Source organism: Anomaloglossus baeobatrachus, chromosome 1, assembly GCF_048569485.1.
Source record: "Anomaloglossus baeobatrachus isolate aAnoBae1 chromosome 1, aAnoBae1.hap1, whole genome shotgun sequence".
NCBI classification, from domain to species: Eukaryota; Metazoa; Chordata; class Amphibia; order Anura; family Aromobatidae; genus Anomaloglossus; species Anomaloglossus baeobatrachus.
This window is the reverse complement of record NC_134353.1, coordinates 669042151-669069481: the sequence shown is the minus strand read 5'-3', so window position 1 is coordinate 669069481 and position 27331 is coordinate 669042151. Positions and strand designations below refer to the sequence as shown.

At 47.9% G+C, this 27331-nt stretch overlaps 1 protein-coding gene across 3 annotated transcripts in view; it reads left to right on the top strand.

Moving 5' to 3' along the window:
- Window positions 1–27051, top strand: part of MMAB (metabolism of cobalamin associated B) — a 48168-nt gene extending 21117 nt beyond the window's left edge. Inside the window, exons 9-15 of one of the 3 annotated variants that reach the window (XR_012751975.1) lie at window positions 597–654; window positions 2885–2957; window positions 11703–11800; window positions 11923–11987; window positions 12591–12650; window positions 17030–17624; window positions 26700–27051. Coding sequence is in view for 2 of the 3 variants with exons in the window: in XM_075341718.1 (XP_075197833.1) it covers window positions 597–654; window positions 2885–2957; window positions 11703–11800; window positions 11923–11987; window positions 12591–12650; window positions 17030–17111 (436 nt within the window). In the remaining variant the exon portion in view is untranslated. Of the gene's footprint in view, window positions 1–596; window positions 655–2884; window positions 2958–11702; window positions 11801–11922; window positions 11988–12590; window positions 12651–17029; window positions 17955–26699 lie in introns of those variants that run through there. The other 2 variants (XM_075341719.1, XM_075341718.1) reach the window with 2 other exon arrangements.
- Window positions 27052–27331: the final 280 nt, after the last annotated feature.

The window sequence follows — 27331 nt, the reverse complement described above, 5'->3', positions numbered from 1 at the left end:
TGTTCCGGTTCTTGCTCTGTTTTTACTTGTGGGTGTCTATTCTCCTTCAGCTTTTGCACTAAACTGGCTAGATCTGGTTCTCCAGGGGGTGTATAGGCTCAGAGGGAGGAGCTACACTTTTTAGTGTAGTACTTTGTGTGTCCTCCGGAGGCAGAAGCTATACACCCAATGTCTGGGTCTCCCAATACGGAACTATAAGAAAAAGAATTTACGGTAAGTAAACAAAATTCTCTTTTTTATGGCCACCTTGTATTTTTAAAATCACACCTGTAAAGTTATTTAACAAAAATGTAGGTGCATTTCTGAACCGCACCATTGGAGAGTGTGATGGACATGGTGCCACGTTTCTGCTTTCTGAGCCACCAGTAGGTATGAGAGGGAGAGAAGGCTATAGTGCTGGTAACATTGCCAAGAAACAAACCAAGATTTTACTGTAAAAATGAAAAACTTGTAAAATATCATCAATAAAGTTTTTTTAATTATATTTAACCTTGAAATGTACATACATGTATTGCAGAATAAATTACATGAATTTACTATGCCCAGTCTGATACAGAAATCCCACATCGCACCTGAGCAGATATTTTTATTTTTAGGTTGGCCAAAGAATTTTGTCTAGATGCAAATCTCCAGTGTATCACAGAACTTGAGAAGGTATCTCTTCTATTCATTATGTTGGCTAAACTTGAATGTATTAAGGCTTAATCCCTCCATACACTTTAGATATCTATTTCCTCCATACTCTCCCGAACGCTCCTGTGTTCTCTAGTAGAGAGCTGTTGCCGGCGGCTTATCTGTTTAAGAACGAAAGGATTGACTGTCCAAAATCGGACACGTCAAAGCCTTCTGTCCCTTCACAACATCTGTGGGGAGACAACATTGTACAAACTGGTGGCCAAACTGGTCTATAGGCCCTTTTACACACTGCAACATCGCTAACGACATCGCTGTAACATCACCGTTTTTGTGACGTAATAGCGACCTCCCCAGCGACATTGCATTGTGTGAAACGCATCAGCGCCCTGGCCCTCGCTGTGAGGTCGCTGATCGCTACAAATCTTTCAGGACCATTTTTTGGTCCTTTATTTCCCGCTGTGCAGCATGCATCGGTGTGTTCGACACCGTTACAACGACTTCGTTAGCGACTTCCCTTTCAAATAGCTGCTTTGATACGTCCCCAATGACTAGCTAGGTCGTTCTGCAGGTCCGGGATCGCTAGAAAGTCTCTAAACGCTGTTGCGTCATTGGCCAGGTATGCCTGTTTGACAGCTCACCAGCGACTCACCGGAGACTTTGTAGCAATCCCGGCCAGGTTGGGATCGCTGGTGGGATCTCTAGAAAGTCTGTGTGTAAAGGGGGGCTTATATCGTAAGGGTTGGTCCACCTTAATCTAATATGTACATTAAGAGCCGCTTTACAATTAGTGTGTGGATTGTGATTGCAGGAGCAGGAATGATTACAGTAGGTGTATCAGGACATTGTTGTAGCTGTTTGTCTTTCATGACTAGGATAGATCCTTATCCATGGAAAGACAGTAAGCAGAGGTTCAGAGAATATATTAAAACATTGAATGACTTCATTTTAGAAATAATAACATTTATTATCGAAATGTGGACTATCCCTTTAATTATATAGCATAAGACCTCATTGGTACTTTGTAACAGATATAAATTGATAATTTTAAGTGCGGTTGTCCGGTCAAGTGAAGAGATCTGCCTCTAACAACAGCAACTGGAGCTTGCTCCAATCACTTCTCTTTAAGTATTTAAATTCCGTATAAATCACTGGCAGTGACATTCCGCCTGCTTGCTAGTGAAGTCTTGCTCGCATGCGGCCCAACTCAGTCACAGGAAACCAATGAGCATGGCATCTGAGGGCCTAGTGGAGGTCACCATTGCTGATAACACTATGTTCATGTGAAGCACAGCCTCCTGCTGAGCACCATAGAAGAATGCAATTTTTACTATACAGTATACTGCAATACAGTAGTATTAGCTATATAGTATGAGCGATCAAATGATTGCAGGGTCATGTCCACAGAGGGGACCTAAAAATAAATAAAAAATATAAATCTAAATTTAAATTCTTTCTCCTCCTCCCCTCCCCTCCTTTCGTTAAAAAAAAAAAAAAAAAAAAAGTCATGTTCTTTCCATAAAAGTTCAGCCAAAATATTAAATGTAAACCATAGTTTGTCTATTGAAGAACACAAAAACTGCTATTGTTCAATCGCCACACTTCCCCAAAATACCAAATTATTATAAATTATTGCTCATTGCACAAATAAACGCAGGTCTATTGACAGAAAAATCTGAAAGTTTTTGTTTTTTTTTTGGTTTTTTTTTTAAAGATTATTTATAAAAGTTTGGGGAAAAAATGTAACCACTAAAATGGTCAAAAAAACAGTTTGTCATCACCATAAACATACCAACCTGAGGAGTTATTTTGTTATTCCACAACAAAATGAACAGCATAAAAACAATACCTAAGAAACTATAGTGGAACTGTATATTTTTATTTCAATCTAACTTGATGTTGCAATAATTTTGATGTATTTTTTTCCATTCTATTGTATGGCACAATGAATGATGTCATTCAAACCTACGTGTCCCACAAATACTAAATTAGTCGTATGACTAATGGGGATGAACCAAAGTACAATCGATCACAAAACCCACAGGATTATTGTGGCACATATGCATGTATGATTTGCTCTTATTGCCAGTTGGCACTCATGCTAGGCATTTAATTCGCCCATGTAATAGGAAAGCTCTTAACTTTAGTCCAAAAGGTATCTAGTGGGTAAAGGCGGCTCTCAGTCCTTAGATCTAGGGTGCTGTTTGTACATGTTAGTATAAGTCAGAGGTTAAACGTTTTCTCCCTACAGATACAGTGTATGCTGCAAGACATTGGCTCAAATATCGCAACACCAGTATCCTCGGCCAGAGAAAGCCATAAAGGTAAATCTGTCATTCACACATGTTACAAGCTGAGTTGATAGTTTAAAGCGTCACTGCAGTGTTAGGGTACTTTCACACTTGCGTTCAGCTGAGTCCGTCACTTTTGAGAATAGCGCAGTCCGTTAACGCACTGCGCTATTCTCCTTAGACTTGTATGGACAACGCACTGTAACGCAAGTGTCAGCATTGCATCCGCTGGACGACGCAGTGTCGTTATTTTGACGCTGTGTCGGGCGGAAGGAACGCAGCATGTAACTTTTTTAGCAACGGAAACTTTTATTTTTCACTGCGCATGCTCGTTTTTTTTTAAATCACAGAAACTTTATTGTTTCTCGGTGGCCGAACGTTCAGCTGAGCGCCCGGCCGCCTGCATGTGATAGCGATCAGCTGAGCGCTCGGCCGCCGGCTATTGAGAGCGATCAGCTGATTGTTCACAATAGTCTGCTGCTGGTAAAACTGTAAAGAAGAAAAAAAAAATTAAAAAAAATAATAAAAAGCTTTCCGTTGTGTTGTACGATCCGTATCATCCATTGTGCCACTATATGCAATGCATCCGTTGCATCCGTCACACAACGCAATGCAATGCTACGGAAGCCGTCCAACACAAGTGTGAAACTAGCCTTATTAGTTTTTTACATTTATTTCACCGCTGGAGTGCTGATTTAACTCTTAAGTCCCCGGAGCCCTGTCATATACTCTACTTCTGCCGCCTTCATGCTTTTTCAGCAGCGCTTCAGTCGCTCTGTGCAGAAAAGAGGCTAGTTGGCTGCTCCAGTGTTTTATGGAGTGAGCCGCAGGTCACTTTTCAACACAAGTCTATGAGAGCTTTGTTCTGGCTCTGAGATGCATTTAGCACCTTCGATGTAACTTCTCCAGTAAGAAGCTATAGGCACAAAATGGAGCCAGGGTCCAGAGCCGCATCAGTAAAGTATGAAAATGCCGGACGGTGAGACACTGGGCAGGGGGTGCTTATATTTACAGCACCATTACAGAGGTGAAAGAAAAAAAAAAGCTGTAGCAGTACTTTAACCCCTTCAGCCCCGGGGCACTTTCCGTTTTTGTTTTTTGCTCCCCTTCTTCCGAGAGCCGTAACTTTTTTATTTCTTTGTCGCTCCATTGGGAGACCCAGACAATTGGGTGTATAGCTACTGTCTCCGGAGGCCACACAAAGTATTACACTTTAAAAAGTGTAACCCCTCCCGTGCATCACGGGCCCACCAGTTTTATGCTTTGTGTTGAAGGAGGCACACATGCACTCATGCTCCCATTTTAGTCAGCAGCAGCTGCTGATTGTATCGGATGGAAGAAAAGAGGGCCCCTAACAGGGCCCCCGGCATGCTCCCTTCTCACCCCACTGAGTCGGCGGTGTTGTTAAGGTTGAGGTACCCATTGCGGGTACAAAGGCTGGAGCCACATGCCGTGTTCCTTCCCCATCCCTTAGGGGCTCTGGGAGAAGTGGGATCCTAACCGGTCTTCCAGGCACTGGGACCGGGCTCCCTCCGCAGCCCCTGTGGGAATCTGACGGACAGGAGACTGAGTATCATCAGGGACAGGCCCTGCATCATAAAGGTACTCTGTGTCCCCTTTGGGGACGGTGCATGGAGCACTTTGGCCTCAGATGCTGCAGCGGCTGCGGTGTTGGTATGAGAACCGCGCCGACCGCGCTTGCTTGCCGGCCGCGGTTTTAACTTTAGCCCCCGGCTTTTGCGGCCTAGTGCCTTAAACTCCCGCCCCCGGGCCTGCCAGTCAGGGGCAAGGGCGGGACGGTCGGCGTGACGCCGACAGTGAGGGCTGGAGCACGCTTAGATGTCCTCCTCCCCCCTCACTAATCACTCTGGGGCACCAGATTCCCGCACTTATTGGGTTACGCCCACGGCTCCCTCCTCCCCTGTGAACGCCGACAGCCATGTTTTAAGCACATTCTGCCGGTGGAGGACTTCTGGCTGCAGCTCTGGGAGACCCGAGGCAGGGAATCTGGTGGCCACACACCGCTTGAGCGGTCGGTAAGCCACACCGGTCACCCGGTGCTGGTCCCCCTTGGGTGCTGAACTGTATATATATATATTATATTTGTATACTTTTACTCGGTTCGGCTGTACTGTTAGCTTGTGGCTATATACCCTCAGTGATCACGCTCCTGGGAGACAACAGCATGTCGTTCACAAGGAGCAAGGGTGCCAAGACACAGGGTTATTTTGCAACCTGTACCTCTTGTGCGGCTATGCTACCTGCAGGTTCCACCTACCCTCACTGTGAGCAATGCTCGGCCCCTGTGGCACTCGCTCAGCCGGAGCCTGGGGCACTGGGGGGACCCTCGGCCCAGGTAGAACCGCCGGCTTCCCCTGTCCAGGCGACAGGGACAGAGTTTGCAGTTTTAGCTGACAAACTCTCTGAGTCACTTTCACAATCCATGGCTCAGTCTATGGACAAATGGTCTGCTAAAATACTAGAGGCTTTGCAGTCCAGACCGGCCCTTACACAGGCCCCGGGCCCTGCGGGATCGCCCCCAGGCCCCTCTCGGTATGCGACGAAGCATGCTTCTGGGGTGGCCTCTAGTTATTACGTGGAGGACTCCGGCACGGACCGCAGTCCCAGACCGGCTAAGCGGGCTCGCTTAGAATCTTCCCCGACTTCATCACGCTGTTCGGGGTCTCAGCTTGAGGACTCTCTGGAGGATGAGGTGGAGGTCGCAGCCCAGGACTCTGACCCTGACGTTGCTCTCAATCTGGATACACCTGAAGGGGACGCCATAGTAAATGACCTTATAGCGTCCATCAACCAGGTGCTGGATCTTTCCCCTCCAACTCCACTTGTAGAGGAGTCGGCTTCACAGCAGGAGAAGCACCAGTTTAGGTTTCCCAAACGTACTCGGAGTGCTTTCTTCGATCACTCTAACTTCAGAGATGCTGTCCAGAAGCACAGGGCTTTTCCGGACAAGCGCTTTACTAAACGCCTTAATGACACACGTTACCCCTTCCCCGCTGACGTAGTTAAGGGTTGGGCTCAATGTCCCAAGGTGGATCCTCCAGTCTCTAGACTGGCGGCTAGATCCGTAGTAGCAGTGGCTGACGGTTCATCGCTCAAGGATGCCACGGACAGGCAGATAGAGCTCCTAATGAAATCCATCTATGAAGCCATAGGCGCGTCTTTTGCCCCAGCCTTTGCAGCGGTGTGGGCACTCCAGGCTATCTCAGCTTGTCTGTCTGAGATTAATGCGGTCACCCGTACCTCTGCTCCGCAAGTAGCGTCTTTGACTTCTCAGGCGTCGGCGTTTTCCTCCTACGCCATGAATGCTGTCCTGGATTCGGCTAGCCGTAGCCGTACAGCGGTAGCATCCGCCAATTCGGTGACAGTCCGCAGGGCCATGTGGCTACGCGAATGGAAGGCAGACTCTGCTTCCAAGAAATTCTTGACCTGTTTGCCTTTTTCCGGCGACCGATTGTTTGGCGAGCAATTGGATGAAATTATTAAGCAATCCAAGGGAAAGGACTCGTCCTTACCCCAGCCCAAACCAAAGAGACCTCAGCAACGAAAAATTCAAGCGAGGTTTCGGTCCTTTCGGCCCTCAGCCAGATCCCAATCCTCCTCATCCAACAGGCCACAGAAGAGCCAGAGGAACTCTTCTGCATGGCGGTCTAAATCACGTCCTCCAAAGACCGCCGGAGGCACCGTCTCCAAGGCGGCCTCCTCATGACTTTCGGCCTCCCCAAACCGCATCCTCGGTCGGTGGCAGGCTCTCCCGCTTTTGCGACGCCTGGTGGCCACATGTCCAAGACCGATGGGTGAGAGACATTCTGTCTCACGGTTACAGGATAGAGTTCAGCTCTCGTCCTCCGACTCGTTTTTTCAGAACATCTCCGCCCCCCGAGCGAACCGTTGCTCTTTTTCAGGCGGTGGACACTCTGAAGACAGAAGGAGTTGTGATCCCCGTTCCCCTTCAGGAACGTGGTCGCGGTTTTTACTCCAACCTGTTCGTGGTACCAAAAAAGGACGGTTCATTCCGTCCCGTTTTGGACCTCAAATTGCTCAACAGACATGTGAGAACCATGCGGTTTCGCATGGAATCCCTCCGCTCTGTCATCGCTTCAATGTCCCAAGGAGACTTCCTAGCATCAATCGACATCAGGGATGCCTATCTCCATGTGCCGATCGCACCAGAGCATCAACGCTTCCTGCGTTTCGCCATGGGGGACGACCACCTTCAGTTTGTGGCACTGCCTTTCGGCCTGGCGACCGCCCCACGGGTCTTCACCAAGGTCATGGCAGCCGTTGTGGCAGTCCTACACTCTCAGGGCCACTCGGTGATCCCGTACTTAGACGATCTCCTAGTCAAGGCACCCTCCCGGGTGGCATGTCAACACAGTCTGACCGTTGCTCTGGAGACTCTCCAGAGGTTCGGGTGGATCATCAATTTCCCAAAGTCAAAATAGACTCCGACCCAATCACTGACGTACCTCGTGATGGAGTTTCATACTCTCGCAGCGATAGTCAAGCTTCCGCTGGACAAACAGCGTTCGCTGCAAACAGGGGTGCAATCTCTCCTTCGGGCCCAGTCACACCCCTTGAGGCGCCTCATGCACTTCCTGGGGAAGATGGTGGCAGCAATGGAGGCAGTCCCCTTTGCGCAGTTTCATCTGCGTCCACTCCAATGGGACATTCTCCGCAAATGGGATAGGAGGTCGACGTCCCTGGACAGGAACGTCTTTCTTTCCCTGGCAGCCAAAATCTCTCTTCAGTGGTGGCTCCTTCCCACTTCTCTGTCGAAGGGAAAATCCTTCCTGCCCCCATCCTGGGCTGTGGTCACGACGGACGCGAGTCTGTCAGGGTGGGGAGCGGTGTTTCTCCACCACAAGGCTCAGGGAACCTGGACTCCGACGGAGTCCTCCCTTCAGATCAATGTTCTGGAGATAAGGGCAGTGTACCTAGCCCTAAAAGCGTTCCATCGGTGGCTGGAGGGCAGGCAGATCCGCATACAGTCGGACAACGCCACGGCGGTCGCGTACATCAACCACCAGGGCGGCACTTGCAGTCGTCAAGCCTTCCAAGAAGTTCGGCGGATTCTGCTGTGGGCGGAGGCCACAGCCTCCACCATCTCCGCGGTTCACATCCCGGGCGTAGAAAACTGGGAAGCAGACTTTCTCAGTCGCCAGGGCATGGACGCAGGGGAATGGTCTCTTCACCCGGACGTGTTTCAAGAGATCTGTTGCCGCTGGGGAACGCCGGACGTCGATCTCATGGCGTCTCGGCACAACAACAAGGTCCCGGCATTCATGGCACGGTCTCAGGATCACAGAGCTCTGGCGGCGGACGCCTTAGTTCAGGATTGGTCGCAGTTTCGACTGCCTTATGTGTTTCCCCCTCTGGCAATGCTGCCCAGAGTGTTGCGCAAGATCAGGTCCGACTGCCGCCGCGCCATCCTCGTCGCTCCAGACTGGCCGAGGAGGTCGTGGTACCCGGACCTGTGGCACCTCACGGTGGGTCAACCGTGGGCGCTCCCAGACCGACCAGACTTGCTGTCCCAAGGGCCATTTTTCCATCTGAATTCTGCGGCCCTCAACCTGACTGTGTGGCCATTGAGTCCTGGCTCCTAGCGTCCTCAGGGTTATCTCAAGAGGTCATTGCCACTATGAGTCAGGCCAGGAAACCAACGTCCGCCAAGATCTATCACAGGACTTGGAGGATCTTCTTAGCCTGGTGCTCTGATAAGGGTTTTTCCCCCTGGCCGTTTGCCTTACCCACTTTTCTTTCCTTCCTTCAATCCGGAATGGACAAGGGTTTGTCTCTCGGCTCTCTTAAGGGACAGGTATCGGCGCTTTCCGTGTTTTTTCAAAAGCGTCTAGCTAGGCTTCCGCAGGTCCGCACGTTCCTGCAGGGAGTTTGCCACATAGTTCCACCTTACAAGCGGCCACTGGAACCCTGGGATCTCAACGGGGTTCTCCGGGCTCTTCAGAAACCACCTTTTGAGCCGCTGCGGGATGTCTCTCTATCACGTCTTTCGCAGAAGGTGGCATTTCTAGTGGCAGTTACATCACTCCGAAGAGTGTCAGAGCTGGCAGCACTGTCATGCAAAGCCCCCTTCCTGGTATTTCACCAGGATAAGGTGGTTCTACGTCCGGTCCCGGACTTTCTCCCTAAGGTGGTGTCCCCTTTTCATCTCAATCAGGATATCTCCTTACCTTCATTTTTCCCTCATCCAATTCACCAATGTGAAAAGGATTTGCATTTGTTAAATCTAGTGAGAGCACTCCGGATCTACGTGTCTCGCACGGCGCCCCTGCGCCGTTCAGACGCGCTCTTTGTCCTTGTCGCTGGCCAGCGTAAAGGGTCGCAGGCGTCCAAGTCAACCTTGGCTCGGTGGATCAAGGAACCGATTCTTGAAGCCTACCGTTCTTCTGGGCTTCCGGATCCTTCAGGGCTGAAGGCCCATTCTACCAGAGCCGTGGGTGCGTCCTGGGCATTGCGGCACCAGGCTACGGCTCAGCAGGTGTGTCAGGCGGCTACCTGGTCTAGTCTGCACACTTTCACGAAACACTATCAGGTGCATACCTATGCTTCGGCGGATGCCAGTCTAGGTAGGCGAGTCCTTCAGGCGGCGGTTGCCCACCTGTAGGAGGGGGCCGTTGTCGGCTCTTTTTATCGGGGTATTCCTTTACCCACCCAGGGACTGCTTTTGGACGTCCCAATTGTCTGGGTCTCCCAATGGAGCGACAAAGAAGGGAATTTTGTTTACTTACCGTAAATTCCTTTTCTTCTAGATCCTATTGGGAGACCCAGCACCCGCCCCTGTTCCCTTCGGGCTGTTGTTCTTTTGTGTACACATGTTGTTCATGTTGAATTGTTCTTTTGGTTCATGGTTTCAGTTCTCCGAACATCCTTCGGATTGAATTTACCTTAGACCAATTTATATAGTTTCCTCCTTCCTGCTTTGGCACCAAAACTGATGGGCCCGTGATGCACGGGAGGGTGTATAGGCAGAGGGGAGGGGTTACACTTTTTAAAGTGTAATACTTTGTGTGGCCTCCGGAGGCAGTAGCTATACACCCAATTGTCTGGGTCTCCCAATAGGAGCTAGAAGAAAAGGAATTTACGGTAAGTAAACAAAATTCCCTTCTTTTCCGTCAATCTTGCCATATGAGGGCTTGTTTTTTGCGGGACAAGTTGTACTTTTAAATGAAACTATAGGTTTTACCATATGGTGTACTGGAAAACAGCAAAAAAATTCCAAGTGTGGAAAAACTGCAAAAAAAGTGTGATGGCACAATAGTTTTTGGGATGTTTTATTCACGGTGTTCACTATATGGTAAAACTGATGTGTGGGTATGATGCCTGAGGTCGGTGCGAGTTTGTAGACACCAAACATGTATAGGTTTACTTGTATCTAAGGGGGTTAAAAAAAAAATCACAAGCTTGTCCAATAAAAGTGGCGCACGTTTTGCGCCATTTTCCGAAAAACGTAGCGTTCTCATTTTTTGGGATCTATGGCTCAGTGACTTTTTGCGTCTCGAGCTGTCGTTTCTAATGGTACCATTTTTGCGTAGATGCTACATTTTGATCGCCTGTTATTGCATTTTGCGTAAAACTGGCGGCGACCAAAAAACGTAATTTTGGCGTTTGGAATTTTTTTGCCACTACGCCGTTTACCAATCAGATTAATTTATTTTATATTTTGATCGGGCATTTTCTGAACGCGGCGATACCAAATACATTTATATTTATTTATTTTTTAACCCTTTAATTTTCAGTGGGGGGAAAGGGGGTGATTTAAACTTGTAGGTTTTTTTATTTTATTTTTTTATTTTTTAAAACTTTTTTTTTTTTTTTTTTTTTAATTGTATTAGTCCCCCTAGGGGGCTATAGCGATCAGCAATCTGATCGCTCTTATCTAGCTGCTGATCACAGCTATACAGCTGTAAACAGCAGATTCAGTCACTTTCTGTTTCTCTCGGCCTAGGGAAAACGAAAGTGAAACTTCATAGCTGCAGGCGTCATCACATGACCCTGTGCTACGATGGCAACCACCGAAAGTCAAGTGATCACGCACGTGACTTCCGTTGGGGGCAGCGGTAAGTAAAAAACATGGCCGCGCATATAGATCTTGCTGCCAGACTTTGGCAGTGAGATTTAAGGGGTTAAATGTTGCGAGTGGAAGCGATTCCACTCGCAACATGCAGGCACACATGTCAGCTGTTGAAAACAGCTGATGTGTGTGCCGATCGCCGCCTGCCCGCGGCAGGGGGCGGGGCTTAACGGGACACGCTCCATGACGGATATATCCGTCCATGGTCGTGAAGGGGTTAAAAAATCCTACCTTTCCATCAACACAAAGGATGGAATGTTGGATGAAGGATACAGAGTATAGAGATAAGGTCCAATAATGATTTGTAGGACACTGGTCCATCAGTCACATTCCAGCGATGTGTCACTTACTGAGCTGGTTGCTGTCATTTTGATAAAATTAAAGTTTTCTCTGCTACAGAACCAGCAGTTATACAGAGCTCATGACTATGCTGGACTACCTAGCAGCACGCCAAGTAGTCCTGAAATCACAATCTCCTGCTGATTAAACAGTGATTTTATCAAAACTAAACTAAGCAGCCCAGTAAGTGACGCATCGCTGGAATCAGGGTCTCTGTCGATATGTTATGCTGCTCTCAGATTAAGTGGCAAAAAAACGGTGACAGATTTCCTTTAACACTGTGTTATATGGCAGTGCTTTAATCAGAGTCCTGATTTATCTTTCCGCAGTGAATACATCCTTTAATGAAGATCCTATCCGGGAGCTGGAGCAATGGATTGATAACTACACTGTTCAGCTTCCGCCACTGACCAGCTTTATTCTCCCTGTATGTGCTACACAGACGGTTTTTGTTTTTCCAATCAGTCACTTGAGACTTTGTGACAAATGAATCACATTCTTACATGGGGCTGCCAAAATGACCTAACCTCCTGTACTTTTCTCCTGTAGTCTGGGGGTAAGGCCAGTGCATCACTACATGTCGCGCGAGCAGTTTGCCGAAGAGCAGAGAGAGTGTAAGACCTTTCTTCTGTATTACCCCACGTGTTATTTTTTGTTGTGTGTGTGTGTTTTTTTTGTTTTTGTTTTCTTTAATAGTTTCCCACAGTTAAACAACTGAACCTAAGGCTATGTGCGCACTAGAAATGTGAAGTTTCTCAGGAAAATTTCTTGAGAAACTTCTAAGAGTGAAAGATTTCCGGACCTCCGGAAAAAATCCGCACCAAATCCGCATGCGTATTTGCCGCGGATTAGCCGCGGAATAGCCGCGATTTTCCCGCGGGTGGTTCCCTGCGGATTTTTGCAGGCTGTACTGCCGAAATCCGCAGGGTACCTGCGGAAATAATGGACATGTTCATTTTCTCAAGAAAGTTTCTCGAGAAATTCTTCTCGCGGAAATTTCTTGAGAAAAATCCACACCAGTGCGCACAGCTATTTTTTTTACCATAGAATTTGCTGGGAAATGTCTGCACAAAGATTGCAGACATTTCTCAAGAAATTTCCGCGGCAAATCCGCGGGTAAATCCGCGGGTAAAAAGCTCTAGTGCGCACATAGCCTAAAGTGTGTGTGTTTATATCAGTTATCACATTCTCTTAATAGCAATTTGCTCTTGTTTTAGAACTTTCAAGCTGCTGCAAACAGAAGAGGCCGAACCAAATATTGGAAAATACCTGAACAGGTATAATATTTAAGCCTTCTCCTTTTTCTTATTTTATAGTTAAATGATCTAAAAAAAAAAAATACATTTGTCCATATGCAGTGACCCATTGGGGGAGGGGTCAGCTGGGATATGTAGTTCCACTGTCACGGTAGCGGAGGTGGGTCACTGGAACGCTATACGCTTTCCTCTGGTCCACATCCATTGCGGCAGGTGACATTTACAAGGATGGTAAAGACTCCCCCCGGGGGTGCTCTATGGTTTTGGTGGTGTCTGGGTGGAGGTGTTGGAGCGCCCATGATGTTTGTGTAATTACAAGCAACCAGACACGCGGGTGAACCTGCAAACATCTCACTTTACTGAAGAAGAAAACCAGATGGAGTCTCTCTTAATGGCAAAGAGGCAGCAGCTCACTGTATAGGGTACACTTAGTATTTTCCCAAGCAAGCTTAGGCCTCTCAGGGCGGCTGGAGTACAGTTCTCCTCACTTGCTATAGGAGGTAATATAATGCACAGTCCAGGTAATGCTTTGCTGATGGAGGGACCTTCACGGTTTGGCTCCCCGTGGCCACATACTAGTGGTATGGAGCTACTCATGGATTTGGCGCCACTGTTCCCTATTGCAGGCGGTAGGGCAAACAGAGTTTGCGGCATAGAAGTCACGTTACACTGGTTCTGGTTGGAAGCACATAGGAAACCAGTATGCAGGGGTGCTCATGTGCAGCCTTATCTCTCCTGGCTGTAGGAAGCTTCACTCCTTTGTGGAGGTGATTATATGCAGAGAAAGATGGCCCCTCAGCATGGACTGTTATAGAGATTCTGGGAGCCTCTTGCCTCTCTCCTGACTAGACTTGTTTTGATCCAGTTTACTGGATGTGTCAGTTCTGAGGTGGGAGACTCCTCCCAGCTGTTTCTATGGCAGCTTGTTGTGAAGAGAATGAACACCTAACTTTTATACGCATACATTGACCAGTAAATGGCAGCAAAGTACATTTAACAATCCCCAGTGTATGCATAACATAACACAATGCAATTCATACTGCCTCACTCACAGTGCAGAAGTAATTCTGGCACACTGGAAGAGATCTACTGCCACACGACAACTGTTTAACTCAGCAGCAGTAGAATGGGTATCTGGATACCACACATACTCAGTGGTTTTCAGCAGAGGAGATCTCATATGTATAAATACACTTCTGTTCAGTACAAAGGACTGGCGCATGATGTATTTCTTTGGGAAGTCCAGGGGACATTAAGTGTGCATCAAAAGGTGATTACAGTGGATGAATATGAAAGGGTTCTTTACAGTTATAGCAGTTAGACTGTGGAATGCCCTACCGGAAGAGGTAGTAATGGTAGATACTATAACAGCATTTAACCCCTTAGTGACCCATGACGTACTGGGTACGTCATGGATCGTATGTGGTTAATACCCATGGCCTTCAACAGCTGACATATGTGCCTGCTAGTCGTGAGTGGAATGGCTTCCACCTGCGACTATTTACCCCTTACATCTCACTGCCAAAATCTGACAGTGAGATGTATATGCGTGCAGCCATTATTATAACTTACCCTGCCCCCATCGGAAGTCACGTGACATGATCACGTGACTTCCGGTGGTTGCCATGGTAGCACAGGGTCATGTGATGACGCCTGTAGCTAACATGAGTCACTTGCTCTCAATGCCGGAATAGTGCCGGCATTGAAAGTAAAGCAGCGTATCTGGAGATATGGCAAAGCGATTTGATTGCCGATCCATATAGTCCCCTAAGGGACCTAGTAAAATAAAAAGAAAAAAAAAGTTTTAGAAATTAAAAAAAAATCTAAAAGTTCTAATCACCCTCCTTTTTGCCCCATTTGAAAATTAAAGGGTTTAAAAAAGAAAAAATATACACATTTGGTATCGCCGCGTTCAGAAATATACGTTTTTTGGTCGCGGCAAATTTTGCACAAAAATCAATAACAGACTATCAAAACGTAGCATCTGTGCGAAAATTGCACAGTTAAAAACTTCAACTCAGGACGCATTTTTCCCCCTCTCTCCTCTGTAGCCGGCTATTACGATTCTCGCCCTGCACTCGCGGTACACCGGTGTAATGCGAGTGCAATGCGATCTGTCTCTCGCACCCATACACTTGAATGGGTGCCAGAGAAAGAGTCTCGCATTACAGTCGCAGCATGCTGTGATTGTTTTCTCGGACCAATTAGGGCTGAGAAAATAATAGCTCATGTGATGTGTGCTGACACACAGGCTAATATACAGTCATATGAAAAAGTTTGGGCACCCCTATTAATGTTAACCTTTTTTCTTTATAACAATTTGGGTTTTTGCAGCAGCTATTTCAGTTTCATATATCTAATAACTGATGGACTGAGTAATATTTCTGGGTTGAAATGAGGTTTATTGTACTAACAGAAAATGTGCAATCCACATTGAAACAAAATTTGACCGGTGCAAAAGTATGGGCACCCTTATCAATTTCTTGATTTGAACACTCCTAACTACTTTTTACTGACTTACTGAGGCACTAAATTGGTTTTGTAACCTCATTGAGCTTTGAACTTCATAGGCAGGTGTATCCAATCATGAGAAAAGGTATTTAAGGTGGCCACTTGCAAGTTGTTCTTCTATTTGAATCTCCTATGAAGAGTGGCATTATGGGCTCCTCAAAACAACTCTCAAATGATCTGAAAACAAAGATTATTCAACATAGTAGTTCAGGGGAAGGATACAAAAAGTTGTCTCACAGATTTAAACTGTCAGTTTCCACTGTGAGGAACATAGTAAGGAAATGGAAGAACACAGGTACAGTTCTTGTTAAGCCCAAAAGTGGCAGGCCAAGAAAAATATCAGAAAGGCAGAGAAGAAGAATGGTGAGAACAGTCAAGGACAATCCACAGACCACCTCCAAAGATCTGCAGCATCATCTTGCTGCAGATGGTGTCAATGTGCATCGGTCAACAATACAGCGCATGTTGCACAAGGAGAAGCTGTATGGGAGAGTGATGCGAAAGAAGCCGTTTCTGCAAGCACGCCACAAACAGAGTCGCCTGAGGTATGCAAAAGCACATTTGGACAAGCCAGTTACATTTTGGAAGAAGGTCCTGTGGACTGATGAAACAAAGATTGAGTTGTTTGGTCATACAAAAAGGCGTTATGCATGGAGGCAAAAAAACACGGCATTCCAAGAAAAGCACTTGCTACCCACAGTAAAATTTGTTGGAGGTTCCATCATGCTTTGGGGCTGTGTGGCCAATGCCGCCACCGGGAATCTTGTTAAAGTTGAGGGTCGCATGGATTCAACTCAGTATCAGCAGATTCTTGACAATAATGTGCAAGAATCAGTGACGAAGTTGAAGTTACGCAGGGGATGGATATTTCAGCAAGACAATGATCCAAAACACCTCTCCAAATCTACTCGGACATTCATGCAGAGGAACAATTGCAATGTTCTGGAATGGCCATCCCAGTCCCCAGACCTGAATATCATTGAACATCTGTGGGATGACTTGAAGCGTGCTGTCCATGCTTGGCGACCATCAAACTTAACTGAACTGGAATTGTTTTGTAAACAGGAATGGTCAAATATACCTTCATCCAGGATCCAGGAACTCATTAAAAGCTACAGGAAGCGACCAGAGGCTGTTATTTTTACAAAAGGAGGATCTACAAAATATTAATGTCACTTTTATGTTGAGGTGCCCATACTTTTGCACCGGTCAAATTTTATTTAAATGCGGATTGCACATTTTCTGTTAGTACAATAAACCTCATTTCAATCTAGAAATATCACTCAGTCCATCAGTTATTATATGAAACTAAAATAGCTGTTGCAAAAACCCAAATTGTTATAAAGAAAAAAGGTTAACATTAATAGGGGTGCCCAAACGGTTTTCATATGACTGTAGGTCCGAGTGGAATGCGATGTTTTATCGCACTCCACTCGCACCGTTTTTCTCGCCGTGTGGCTTAGGCTAACACCTGTTCTGTGTTTGAGACCTTCGTAGTACTGATGTGTAAGTAATGCTGAAGGCCACATGCACACTGAGCATTTGATAGACAAAACCAGGAGTGGAACAATCGAAGGAAAATACAATAACCACAAGAACCACTTCTGTATTTATCACCCATTCCTGGTTTTGACTTACAAATACTAAAAGAAAACAAAAGCTCAGTGTGCATGGTGCCTAAAGGATAGCGCAGCACAGGAGCTCATTTGGCCCTCTAGAGGTTGGATAGCTATTTTCACCTGTTCTGTGCGCAAGATGACGATTTTACACCTATTATGTACAATGGGAGAAATGTACTGAATGTTCTTTATCTTCCTCCCTACCCCATAACATTTAGCAATTCAAGCATTATCAGCTATATAAAACTAAGCTAGTCTTATCTTTTACAGGTTGAGTGATTACCTTTTCACATTGGCAAGGTATGCCGCCAAGTCAGAAGGCAAGTCTGAAACAATCTATACTCGAGCGTAATCATGAGAAGATGAGGATTGCCACTGCACATAATAAATATTTTTTACTTATCATTGATCACCCTTTGTGATTTTGAAAGGAAATACCGTAGAAGAACCCCAGCAACATGAGCGCTGCCTGTACACATAGCCTTGCAGGAATTTATTACTTGAGTCAAGCCCTTTTGCAGATGATTGTGAACAGATACAATGATATCCAAAACTTATTCAGCAGAATCAGACTTCATTTATTTCATATATAAAAAGGAAACCAGCTTGCTGCCAGTATCTCCTGGTTTCAGACTCGTGGACTGCAGCTACAACCCTAAAATACTAATCTATGGCACACTGGCCCTTCTGACAACACACGCGGCTCGTTATGTTTGGGAAAGACTTCCAAGGAACAATCCTGATTTTAAAGGACCTGTTGCATTGCTAGTCGTTTCTAGAATTGGACATTTTATTTCCACGTACGGACACTGGTGCGATTGGTGGGGCCGCAGGGCATTTTCCTCTCTGAATAGAGAGATTGAAGGTTCTTGTAGACTTTTTCTGTGACCATTTTGATACAGAGAGATCAGAGAGTGTTCAAATTAATACATAGGTACAACATCAGAACTCCGGGATGATGAGATCATATAGTTTTAATTAAAATACATAATGGTACATAAGCAGCTCACAAATTCCCTTAAAATTTTCTTCTAAATTATCAATCACAAGCAGCAAAATCAGACATGCCAAAGCAGATCAGAGAAAGATACACAGCCATGTGGGTTACTTTTCCTCATACATGTGTACAGAGTGGCCATTTATATGGATACACCTAAATAAAATGGGAATGGTTGAGGATATCAACTTCTTGTTTGTGGCTCATTAGTATATGGGAAGGGAAAGACTTTAAGATGGGTGGGGAGCATGGCGGCCATTTTGAGGTTGGCCATTTTGGATCTAACTTTTTCCCAATGGGAAGAGGGTCATGTAACATCAAACGTATTGAGAATTTCACAAGAAAAACAATGGTGTGCTTGGTTTTAACGTAACTTTATTCATTCATTAGTTATTTACAATTTTATGACCACTTACAAAATGTGTTCAAAGTGCTGTCCATTGTGTTGGATTGTCAATGCAACCCTCTTCTCCCACTCTTGACACACCGAGAGCAATACCGCAGAAGAAATGCTAGCACAGGCTTCCAGTATCTGTTGTTTCAGATGCTGCACATCTTGTATCTTCACAGCATAGATAATTGTCTTCAGAGGATAGTGCACCATCATATTATGGGTGTCAAGTCCGCGCATTCCTACATGAACAGTGTCCTGGAAAGTGGATCGGTCATTGTGGGCCACTTGAATGGCCACCAATGTCTCCCAATCTGACCCCCTTAGAGTTTTATCTTTGGGGTCATCTGAAGGCAATTGTCTATGCTGTGCAGATTCAAGATGTGCAGCATCTGAAACAACGGATACTGGAAGCCTTTGCCAGCATTTCTTCTACGATGTTGCTATTGTGCCACCCCTGACCCGGTCAGGCACCACTGAGTACTGCACCCATGCTGGGACAGTACTTCCAGGTAATCCTAAAGGCCAGAATGAGGTGTGTAAGCATAGACACATAGCAACCAGGTCTGCCACACCTTTAGAGGGGACCCTTGTGTAGTCTCCAGAGAGGGCTAGCTTTCAATTATTTTCACGAGTTGTAGTGGAGGAGCTGGGAGCTAAAGTGCAGAGGCTGTCAGGAAAGGAGTGGAGCGAGCCAGTCTGGTAGTGGTACGCGGCATTTGCTAAGGGATACGCGCGCAGCCACTAGTCAGACCCTGCGCGGTGTAGTGACAGTTGGCGGGGGAGAACAGTCACGTGTTCAGTCAGTCAGAAAGACAGAGTCAGTTGAGTATGGGGACTGCCGGTGAACGGGGTACAGGTCCCTTGAGTAGACTTCAATTTATTGATCTGCTAAACCTGCCGGTGAGGGGAACTACAGGTACCTCACCAACCACACAGAGTCCGAGCCTCAGCAGCAATGCAGGGACCCATAAGGAGACAGAGCCAGACGCCATCTCACCTGGTCCATGCTGCCGGCAAACGGTCCAAAAAGGGAGAAAAGGCAGTTGCGACTCCCTGGATAGACCCCACGGTACTTCAAGTCAGGGGTTATCCGAACACAGAAGTGCTAGGAAGGCGAGCTAACTGGTCACCCTCGGACTGGCCCAAAGGAGCCCCTGGTCCTACCTGGTTACTCACAGCAACGCCCGGGTCAGCTCACAGCAACAACATCTGAGTGAGTAAAAACGAATTAAAAGACTTTTGGACTCCGTTTGTATTATTCCAGGACCTGCTACCTTACACACCTGAGCCCCTGGGGCCTGCCTCACTCACAGGACGCTACAACATCTGACTGCAGACTCCATCAGCCCCAGACGCTCCTAAAACCTGCAGTGGCGGTCATCCATATTCCTGACCGCAAGCCGTGAGTGGCGTCACGACACATTTAAAACTGACATACCTGTTTGCCATACAGAAGATATCCTGTGGCGTCCCTGAAGCTGGATGGGTATCCCTTGGGCGACACACTATTAGTGTATCAAGAGTGGGAGAAGAGGGTTGCATTGACAATCCAACACTATGGGCAGCACTTTGAACACATTTTATAAGTGGTCACAAAATTGTAAATAACTAATGAACGAATAATGTTTCGTTAACTAAGCACACCATTGCTTACATGACCCTCTTCCCATTGGAAAAAGTAAAGTTGGATCCAAAATGTCCGCCATGGTCACCACCCATCTTGAAAAGATTCCCCCCCCCCATATACTAATGATCCACAAACAGGAAGTGATCACCACCAACCATTCCCATTTTATTTAGGTGTATCCATATAAATGTCTCACCCTGTACTTCTGACCGTCATGTGAGGGCTTGTTTTCTTCGGCGCTCCATTGGGAGACCCAGACGATTGGGTGTATAGCACTGCCTCCGGAGGCCACACAAAGCAATTACACTAAAAAGTGTAAGGCCCCTCCCCTTCTGGCTATACACCCCCAGTGGGATCACTGGCTCACCAGTTTTCTGCTTTGTGCGAAGGAGGTCAGACATCCACGCATAGCTCCACTGTTTAGTCAGCAGTAGCTGCTGACTATGTCGGATGGAAGAAAAGAGGGCCCATATGGGGCCCCCAGCATGCTCCCTTCTTACCCCACTTGTGGTTTGTAAGGTTGAGGTACCCATTGCGGGTACAGAGGCTGGAGCCCACATGCTGTTTTCCTTCCCCATCCCCCTGAGGGGCTCTGAGGAAGTGGGATCTTACCGGCCCCCAAGCCCTGAGGCCGGGCTCCATCCACAGACCCAGTGAACCTGCTGGATACGGAGCTGGGTACCGTTCAGGGACAAGGCCCTGCAACTTTCAGGTACTCTGTGTCCCCGTACAGACAGGCACGCACACGCCAGACTTGCTGGGTGTGTTAGTGCGCCGGGGACAGTAGCGCTGCACGCTGGGGTTTGAGTCACAGCAGCTTAGCTGTGTGACTTCATGTGCTGGGAACTACCGCGCCGGCCACTCTCGGAGCGGCGGCGCGGCTGGGACTTGTAGTGCGCCGGGGACTTAGCGCCGACCGCGCTTTTACGGCGGCGGCGCTTATAAATTTAGTCCCCGGCTTTTGCGGCCTAGCTCCGCTTCGTTCCCGCCCCCTCCCTGTCACTCAGGGAATGGGACAGACGCTGTGCAATCGTCAGCGCCGAGGGCTGGAGCCTTATTTACATGCTCCAGCCCTCTCATTAGGCACAGTGGGACGCAGGTTTCCCGCTTTTGGTCTGAGCACGCCCAGGGCCCGCCCCCCCCTCCACAGGACGCCGGCAGCCATTCCTGCATGCAGTCTGGCTGGAGGACGGACACAGGCTCTGGGAGACCCAGACTAGGGATTTCTGGCGACCACACACCCGCGTTTAGCGGGCGGTAAGCAGCACATTAGTGCTGGCCCCACTAGTGCCACAGTGTTGTATTGGTGTACTTTTTCCTGTACCAGATATATATATATATATATATACTGCACTGTACGGTCGCTTCTTGGCTGTATACCCCTATATTGCTCTGAGGAGACAGCAACATGTCATCCACAAAACGCAAGGGTGCCAAGGCACGGGCTGTATACACTGCTTGTACAGCATGTGGGGCTAATCTACCAGCAGGCTCCAACGACTCTCATTGTGTGCAATGTTCAGTCCCAGTGGCACTTCGGCAGCCAGAGTCTAGGGTGGTGGTAGCCCAGGCAGAGACGCCTGTGAACCCTGCCCCGGTGACGGGGACAGAATTTGCAGTCTTTGCTGACAAAATGTCTGTGACCATGACAAAAATCCTGGAGACCTTGCAGTCCAGGCCAGTTGCTCAGACCATGGACACTGCTGTGTCTATGTTCCCCGGTCCCCCTCAGTTGGAACTAATCCGTACTTCAAGGGGGTCCCAGGCATCACAGGCTGAGGGCTCTGACTCTGACGACAGTCCCAGGCCGCCTAAGCGAACTCGCTGGGAGAGACCCTCCACGTCATCACGCGGGTCAGGGTCTCAGCGAGAAGGGTCTCTATATGATGAGACAGAGGTGGGTGATCAGGAGTCTGGTCCTGACACCGCACTCAATTTGGATACGCCAGATGGTGACGCCATGGTAAATGACCTTATAGCGGCCATCAATAGGCTGTTGGATATTTCTCCCCCAGCCCCTTCAGCAGAGGAGGCAGCTGCCCAGCAGGAGAAATTCCATTTTCTGTATCCCAAGCGTAAATTGAGTACTTTTCTGGACCACTCTGACTTCAGAGAATCAATCCAGAAACACCATGCTTATCCGGACAAGCGTTTTTCCAAACGTCTGAAGGATACACGTTATCCCTTTCCCCCTGACGTGGTCAAGCGCTGGACCCAGTGTCCGAAAGTGGACCCTCCAATATCCAGGCTTGCAGCCAGATCCATAGTTGCAGTGGAGGATGGGGCTTCACTTAAAGATGCCAATGACAGACAGATGGACCTTTGGTTGAAATCTGTCTATGAAGCTATTGGCGCGTCGTTTGCTCCAGCATTCGCGGCCGTGTGGGCGCTCCAAGCTATTTCAGCTGGTCTGGCACAGGTGGACTCTTTCTTAAGTCCAGCAGTGCCGCAAGTGGCGTCCTTAACTACGCAAATGACTGCGTTTGCGACCTACGCTATCAATGCGGTACTAGACTCTACGAGCCGTACCTCAATGGCATCCGCCAACTCTGTAGTTTTGCGCAGAGCCTTGTGGTTAAAAGAATGGAAAGCAGATTCTGCTTCTAAAAAATGTTTAACCAGCTTGCCATTATCTGGAGACAGACTGTTTGGTGAGCAATTGGCGGAAATCATTAAACAGTCCAAAGGTAAGGACTCTTCCTTACCCCAGCCCAGATCAAACAAACCTCAACAGAGGAAGTGGCAGTCAAAGTTTCGGTCCTTTCGAGGCTCGGGCAAGCCCCAATTCTCCTCGTCCAAAGGGACTCAGAAAGAGCAAAGGAGCTCTGATTCCTGGCGGACTCCCTCACGCCCCAAGAAAGCAACCGGAGGTACCGCTTCCAAGGCGGCTACCTCATGACTTTCGGCCGCCTCCCTCCGCATCCTCGGTCGGTGGCAGGCTCTCCCGCTTTTGCGACATTTGGCTGCCACAGGTCAAAGACCGGTGGGTAACAGACATTTTGTCTCACGGGTACAGGATAGAGTTCAGTTCTCGGCCTCCGCCTCGGTTCTTCAGAACTTCCCCACACCCCGACCGAGCAGATGCCCTTCTGCAGGCGGTGCATTCTCTAAGAGCAGAAGGAGTGGTGGTCCCTGTTCCTCTTCGGGAACGAGGACAAGGTTTTTACTCCAATCTCTTTGTGGTGCCAAAAAAGGACGGCTCATTCCGTCCTGTTCTGGACCTAAAACTGCTCAACAAGCATGTGAACGCCAGGCGGTTCCGGATGGAATCTCTCCGCTCAGTCATTGCCTCAATGTCTCAAGGAGATTTCCTAGCATCAATAGACATCAAAGATGCTTATCTCCACGTGCCGATTGCTACAGAGCACCAACGCTTTCTACGCTTCGTGATAGGAGACGACCATCTTCAGTTCGTAGCTCTGCCATTTGGTCTGGCGACAGCCCCACGGGTGTTCACCAAGGTCATGGCGGCAGTGGTAGCAGTCTTGCACTCTCAGGGACACTCTGTGATCCCTTACTTGGACGATCTACTTGTCAAGGCACCCTCTCAGGAGGCATGCCAACTCAGCCTGGATGTTGCACTGGAGACTCTCCAGACGTTCGGGTGGATCATCAACTTCTCAAAGTCAACTCTGTTACCGACCCAATCACTGACGTATCTTGGCATGGAGTTTCATACTCTCTTAGCGATAGTGAAGCTTCCGCTGGACAAGCAGCGGTCACTACAGACTGGGGTGCAGGCTCTCCTTCAAAGTCAGTCGCACTCCTTAAGACGCCTCATGCACTTCCTCGGGAAGATGGTGGCGGCAATGGAGGCGGTTCCGTTTGCGCAGTTTCATCTGCGCCCTCTTCAATGGGACATTCTCCGCCAATGGGACGGGAAGTCAACATCCCTGGACAGGAAAGTCTCCCTTTCCCAGACGGCCAAGGACTCTCTGCAGTGGTGGCTTCTTCCCACCTCATTATCACAGGGAAGATCCTTCCTACCACCGTCCTGGGCGGTGGTCACGACAGACGCGAGTCTGTCAGGGTGGGGAGCAGTTTTTCTCCACCACAGGGCTCAGGGTACGTGGACCCAGCAGGAGTCCACCCTTCAGATCAATGTTCTGGAAATCAGAGCAGTGTATCTTGCCCTACTAGCCTTCCAGCAGTGGCTGGAAGGAAGGCAGATCCGAATTCAGTCGGACAACTCCACAGCGGTGGCATACATCAACCACCAAGGGGGGACACGCAGTCGGCAAGCCTTCCAGGAAGTCCGGCGGATTCTGATGTGGGTGGAAGCCACGGCCTCCACCATATCCGCAGTTCACATCCCCGGCGTAGAAAACTGGGAAGCAGACTTCCTCAGTCGCCAGGGCATGGACGCAGGGGAATGGTCCCTTCACCCGGACGTGTTTCAGGAAATCTGTCGCCGCTGGGGAAGGCCGGACGTCGACCTAATGGCGTCCCGGCACAACAACAAGGTCCCAACCTTCATGGCACGGTCTCGCGATCACAGAGCTCTGGCGGCAGACGCCTTAGTGCAAGATTGGTCGCAGTTCCGGCTCCCTTATGTGTTTCCACCTCTGGCACTCTTGCCCAGAGTGCTACGCAAGATCAGATCCGACTGCAGCCGCGTCATACTCGTCGCCCCAGACTGGCCAAGGAGGGCGTGGTATCCGGATCTGTGGCATCTCACGGTCGGCCAACCGTGGGCACTACCAGACCGACCAGACTTGCTGTCCCAAGGGCCGTTTTTCCATCGGAATTCTGCGGCCCTGAACCTGACTGTGTGGCCATTGAGTCCTGGATCCTAGCGTCTTCAGGATTATCCCAAGGGGTCGTTGCCACCATGAGACAGGCTAGGAAGCCCACGTCCGCTAAGATCTACCACAGAACGTGGAGGATATTCTTATCCTGGTGCTCTGCTCAGGGAGTGTCTCCCTGGCCATTTGCATTGCCTACATTTCTTTCTTTCCTGCAATCTGGGTTAGAAAAAGGTTTGTCGCTCGGCTCCCTTAAAGGGCAAGTCTCGGCGCTATCCGTCTTTTTTCAGAAGCGTCTAGCACGACTTTCTAAGGTACGCACGTTCCTGCAGGGGGTTTGTCATATCGTACCCCCGTACAAGCGGCCGTTAGATCCATGGGATCTGAACAGGGTACTAGTTGCCCTCCAGAAGCCGCCCTTCGAGCCTCTGAGGGAGGTTTCACTTTCTAGACTATCACAGAAAGTGGTTTTTCTGGTAGCGATCACATCTCTTCGGAGAGTGTCTGAGCTAGCAGCGCTGTCATCCAAGGCTCCCTTCCTGGTCTTCCACCAGGACAAGGTAGTGCTGCGACCCATTCAGGAGTTTCTCCCGAAGGTGGTATCCTCTTTTCATCTTAATCAGGATATCTCTTTGCCTTCTTTTTGTCCTCATGCAGTTCATCGGTATGAGAAGGATTTACATTTGTTAGATCTGGTGAGAGCACTCAGAATCTACATTTCCCGCACGGCGCCCCTGCGCCGTTCGGATGCACTCTTTGTCCTTGTCGCTGGTAAGCGCAAAGGGTCGCAGGCTTCTAAGGCCACCCTGGCTCGATGGATCAAAGAACCAATTCTTGAAGCCTACCGTTCTGCTGGGCTTCCGTTTCCATCAGGGCTGAAGGCCCATTCTACCAGAGCCGTGGGTGCGTCCTGGGCATTACGACACCAGGCTACGGCTCAACAGGTGTGCCAGGCAGCTACCTGGTCGAGTCTGCACACTTTCACCAAACATTATCAGGTGCATACCTATGCTTCGGCGGACGCCAGCCTAGGTAGAAGAGTCCTGCAGGCGGCAGTTGCCTCCCCGTAGGGGAGGGCTGTCTTCGCAGCTCTAACATGAGGTATTCTGTACCCACCCAGGGACAGCTTTTGGACGTCCCAATCGTCTGGGTCTCCCAATGGAGCGCCGAAGAAGAAGGGAATTTTGTTACTTACCGTAAATTCCTTTTCTTCTAGCTCCTATTGGGAGACCCAGCACCCGCCCTGTTGTCCTTCGGGATTTTTGGTTGTTTTTCGGGTACACATGTTGTTCATGTTGAATGGTTTTCAGTTCTCCGACGTTACTTCGGAGTGAATTTGTTTAAACCAGTTATTGGCTTTCCTCCTTCTTGCTTTTGCACTAAAACTGGTGAGCCAGTGATCCCACTGGGGGTGTATAGCCAGAAGGGGAGGGGCCTTACACTTTTTAGTGTAATTGCTTTGTGTGGCCTCCGGAGGCAGTGCTATACACCCAATCGTCTGGGTCTCCCAATAGGAGCTAGAAGAAAAGGAATTTACGGTAAGTAACAAAATTCCCTTCTTTTGCGTGACGAGTTGTTTTTATCGGTACCATTTTCAGACAATGTTTTTTGATTAGTTTTTATTCCAGTATTTGGGAGGCAGAATGAACATAAAACAGCAATTCAGGAATAGGTTGCTTTTTTTAGGCCATTCACCGTGTGGTAAAAATGAATCAGACAGCCTTATTCTTCGGGTCAGTATGATTCTAGCGATATTACATCAGTGTTGTGGTTTTTACACAACAATTTTATAGAAATTTGTTTTTGCATTGCTGTAGTTTGATTAGCTATAGTTTTTTCTATTTTTCTGTGGACAGAGCTGAATGGGGGCTTCTTTATGCGGGACAAGATGATGTTTTCAATGATCCCATTTTTATTTCCATGCAACTTTTCTTACGATTTATTCCACTTTTTTTCGGCAATAAGATGAAAAACATCGGTTTTTGCTACTTTTAACGCTGTTCACTGAAGGGGCTAATTAGTGACAGTTTTATAGAGTGGTTCGTTCTGACTGCAACAATACCAAAATTTGTTCTTTTTTTCTTATTTTTTACATAAATATGTATTTATTGGTATATTTTTATTTTGGGATTTTTATTTTTTACAATTTTTTAACCTTTTTTTTTTTTTTTACTTAGTTCCAGGATGAGACGAACATCAACTTTCCCTGCCCTGATCACTGATCTATTACTTTGCAGTGCATCAATCAGACCAGTGACTAGCTCCTCCCTCTGCCTCTAGCACCTCCCTCTTCTATCTACATCGAATCTCATCAGTAACAACTGCCATCTCCTATCTCAGTGATGGGAAAGTCTTCACTGAATACAGATTTTACCCCAAAATTGAAAAATTTGATAACGACTGATCAAGTCTGGCAGAGAAAGCAAATTTGCCTGATTAGATATATTACAAAGATGCTTATTTTCATGTGTATTATTCATTTATGAAATAAAATTTAAAAACAATGGGTACGCTTTAACCCCTTCATGACCGCGGGCAGTAAAGTTCTGTCTTATTTCTTTATCGTTCCTTTGGGAGACCCAGACCTTGGGTGTTTAGCTTCTGCCTCCGGAGGACACACAAAGTACTACACCTAAAAGTGTAGCTCCTCCCTCTGAGCCTATACACCCCCTGGTGAGCCAGTCACAGCCAGTTTATCGCTTTGTGTTCAGAAGGCATACATCCACACATGATTTTTTTTTTTTTCTTTTTTGGAAAAAGATTGAAGAAGTGCGGGTCCACGTCTGGACTCCCGGCATATCCCTTCTCA